General features: G+C 43.2%; 1 protein-coding gene across 4 annotated transcripts in view; it reads left to right on the top strand.

Moving 5' to 3' along the window:
- Positions 1-999: 999 nt before the first annotated feature.
- Positions 1000-4144, top strand: part of LOC122555449 (ubiquitin-associated and SH3 domain-containing protein A-like) — a 76493-nt gene continuing 73348 nt past the window's right edge. For 3 of the 4 annotated variants that reach the window (XM_043701464.1, XM_043701467.1, XM_043701466.1), the window contains exon 1: positions 1000-1248. In XM_043701464.1, coding sequence (XP_043557399.1) covers positions 1016-1248 — 233 coding nt within the window. In that variant the 5' untranslated portion in view covers positions 1000-1015. The remainder of the gene's footprint in view (positions 1249-4144) is intronic. The other variant, XM_043701465.1, reaches the window with a different exon arrangement.

Below are 4144 nucleotides of genomic sequence, written 5' to 3'. Positions count from 1 at the left end.
GGGGTTCCTGGGGTTTGTGGTGATGTCATTTCGTGTTTGTTTTCTGAGGGGTTGATAGATGGTATACCAAACCTATACCCTAAACCTCAGTCTAAGCTACAAACCTTCACAAACCTTGCATCATCTAAGCATTTTAAACACCAAGGTTTGATTATCCTTTCCTTTCTGTGCGTGAGGTAGTAGAATCTATGCAACGTTTTTTATTCATTCATGGGATGGGGGATATCACTGGCTAGACCAGTATTTATTGCCTGTCCCTCATTGCTGTGGGTCTGGAATCACACGTTGGTCTGACCAGGTAAGGATGGCAGTGTCTTCCATGAAAAGACATTAATGAACTGGATGGGTTTTTTTTTTAACCAAACGTCAATTCACGGTCATTATTTAGATTGCTAATTACACATATTTTAGTGAATTCAAATTCCACCATTTGTCGTAGCAGCTTTCGGACCCGAGTCCCCCAGAACATTAAAAACCCAAAGAAAACAGAAATTGTTGGAAAAGCTCAGCAGGTCTGAGAGTTTCTGTGTTCTATTGAAGGGCCACTTGACCTGAAATGTTAATTTTGCTTTCTCTCCACACATTCTGGCAGACCTGCTGAACTTTTCAAGCAATTTCTGTTTTTGTTCCCCCAGAACTTTTCTCTGAATTAACAGTCCAGTGACAATAACCACTAGACCATTGTCTCCCCTTAAATTTACCCTTAAAATGTTATTGTGATACGGAAGTGTGTAGGGGTCCACTTTACCTCATTCCCACTGAGGCATCATCACTGCATTCCTGTGGAGCTAATTATAACCCCCAGGATTGAGGTGCCCACATCGTTGCTAAAGCCGTTATCTAAGCAGAGCTTTAGAAATTATTTTCTTTTCTAGGCCAATTAAGATAAAGTTCCACTGACCTTTTTAATTATCCTTGGTCAAATTCTGCTTTGTTATTGGCATCAGTACTGAAGAGACTGTTTGTAAAAATACAATCACAATCAGCTAGAACATTTCCGAACCATTCCCGAGAAATGTACTCAATGTTTTTTTCCCAGGTTGCACGTACACTCTATCCTTACTTACCACAGAATGATGATGAATTGAAACTGAATTTCAGTGATTACATCTTCCTGGACCCCACAAACCAGCAGGACGTGAGTGAAGGCTGGGTCCGTGGAACTTCGCATCAGACGGGACGGACTGGCCTTCTGCCTGAGAACTACACAGAGCGAGGGTATGAATCAGACACCTGGGTCAGGCACAGGTAAACATCCAACCACCAAATCATCCATTAACAGCTACATTACAACATTCCAGCATTTGGCCCCATCATACCCCATGTGCTGCTGAAACCCTCTTTTCTGATTTTGTTACCCCCAGACTCGACTGCTTCATGCTGGGCTAGATTGTCATATTTTCCCCATCAACCCACCCCCAGCTCAACCCCACCCACAAGGCACAAATTTAGTGTTTAAAGCTGCACTGACGAATTCACAAATCCCATCTTCACTGATCATTGCACATCAATAAAATTAGTTCCAGTCAAGAAATATTTCGACTGTCAACATCTTGCCAATATGTTTAGCTTCTCTCCAAGGCTTAACTGTTCACAATCTCTGTAATCTCTTCCAGCAACTACACTGTTGTGATTGTTTTGAAATCAGCCAAGCAGACCACATATAATCTGAGTTCCCCGACTGGGGCTGTTAACGTGGTCAAATCAGGGAGCGCTGGCTGACAAACAAAAGCAGGAGTGTCAGAGTGTCAATGACTCAAGACAGCAAAAGGGTCCCGTTGGTCCTGAATCATGTCAGAGAACACGTAGGCCAGTATCCCGGAGTGTGCAAACCCTGGAAAGCCCACACCTACAATTAATTGTTTAGCAACATTCAAAACAGAATCAATCAAAACAAACGTCTGGTTAAATGGTCAATCTGTGTGTTCCCCAACCAGAAACCTTGAATGAACCGAGAAATCCACTGCCTACTGAAGTCCAGGCGTGTGGCATTAAAATCAGACAACCCAGAGCTCTACAGAACATCCAGATATGACCTCCACAAAGCCATTAGAGATGTAAAAGGGCAGTACCGGACCAAGCTAGAGGCCCAAAATAACCATACAAACACCCGCCACCTATGGCAAGGTCTGCGCAAAAAAAAAAAATACAAAATAAAGCAAACCAAAATAGTGGACAGACAAAAAAAATCCCTGATGTGCTCAATGCTTTCTATGCTCAATTCAAGCAGAATGCCAGTGGCACCGTATCACCTGCCCCAATATTCCCAAGCTAAGCTGGGAGAACTAGCCTCTCCCCTCTCATTGTACAAGTGACTTTGTTTAAAACTTGAAAGCCATTTGTCTGAGGCAATATCTGTTAGCTATAGTCAAACTGGCCCGAAAACCCTTCAAACCTAGATTTTTCGGAATCACTGCTTTTACGACCTCTCTAAAAAAAAGCCAAGGACGGCATAACCTTGGAGCAGCACCATCACTCACCACTGACTGATAAACCTTAGCACAGGCTCAAGACACGCCAGTCACTCAGCACAGGAATTACTCAACAACATCAGAGATTGACGAGGATGAAATGACGGTCTAATTCAACATTACAGCACTGTTCACCTCTATTAACATAACATCAGCAAAGGAAATACAGGCCACACTTCTAGACAAACCGACAACACAGACCGGCCATGAAACTATCAACAAAGATAATATGCTGATATTACTGGACCTATGCCTGACCATGCATTTTGTTATTAATGACCAGGTATACAAACAAATCAATGGGACATCCATGGGCTCACCCATTTCTGGGTTCATTGCTGAAGCAGAAATGCAAAGACAAGAAAGCATAGCCTACCCCAAGCCCAGCCCAAACCGTGGATCAGATACATGGACAATACATTATCATTAAACAGTCCCAGTTCGAAAGCACACATTGCCTTATTAATAGGATATTCACCAGGATCAAGTTCACAGAGCAGAAGAAGATGACAACCAATTCCTGTTGTTAGATGTACTGGTAGACTGATGGTGAATTCCCTACCAGAGTGTACAGAAAGACTACACACACAGACCAGATTCTTACTGACAACCATAACCAGCCCAATGTCCACAAACAGAGCTGTGTCTGATAAAACTATGTAACTCACTGTAACAGCCCAGAGCTCTGCAATAAAGAAGAGGAACTCCTACACAACATATTTGCTAATAATAGGTACTCTAACTGCTTCATCCACCAATGCCTGGCATTTGAACAACACCAAAAAGACACTGTGCACCCCAACACACAGAACACTCTACCCTATACTAGAAACATCTCAGAACTGACTACAAGGTGCCTACACCCTCTGGGAATAATGACATCACACAAACCCCCAGCCACATTTCACCAGCCACAATCCAAGCTAAAAGATCCTGTACCTACAACATGCAGAGTGAACGTGATAAATAACATACCATACAGCAACTGTGAGACACATTACATCGGACAAACGGACAGGAAACTCACCACCAGAATACATGAACATCAGCTTGCAACAAAACAACATGACCAGTTCTCCCTGATGTCAATACACAAGAACAATGAAGGACACCAATCCAACTTGGACAATGTTACGATGCTGGGACAGGCTGAATAAAGGCAAGCCCAGGATATTCTGGAAGCCTGTATGTATCCACTGTTGCCATAAACATAGAGTCATAGAGATGTACAGCACAGTAACAGACCCTTTGGTCCAACCCATCCATGCCGACCAGATATCCCAACCCAATCTAGTCCCACTTGTTGGCACTTGGCCCATATCCCTCCAAACCTTTCCTATTCATATACCCATCCAGATGTGTTTTAAATGTTGCAATTGTACCAGCCTCCACCACTTCCTCTGGCAGCTCATTCCATACACATACCACCCTCTGTGTGAAAACGTTGCCCTTAGGTCCCTTTTAAATTTTTCCTCTCTACCTTTTGAACCTATACCCTCTAGTTCTGGACTACCCCACCCTATCCATGCTCCTCATGATTTTATAAACTTCTATAAGGTCATCCCTCAGCCTCTGATGCTCCAGGGAAAACAGCCCTAGCCTATTTAACCTCTCCCTATAGCTCAAATCCTCCAACCCTGGCAACATCCTTGTAAATCTTTTCTGAACCCTTT

The sequence above is a fragment of the Chiloscyllium plagiosum genome, chromosome 12, assembly GCF_004010195.1.
Source record: "Chiloscyllium plagiosum isolate BGI_BamShark_2017 chromosome 12, ASM401019v2, whole genome shotgun sequence".
Lineage (NCBI taxonomy): Eukaryota > Metazoa > Chordata > Chondrichthyes > Orectolobiformes > Hemiscylliidae > Chiloscyllium > Chiloscyllium plagiosum.
Note: the sequence above shows the minus strand (reverse complement) of the source record. Positions and strands in the feature narration are given on the sequence as shown.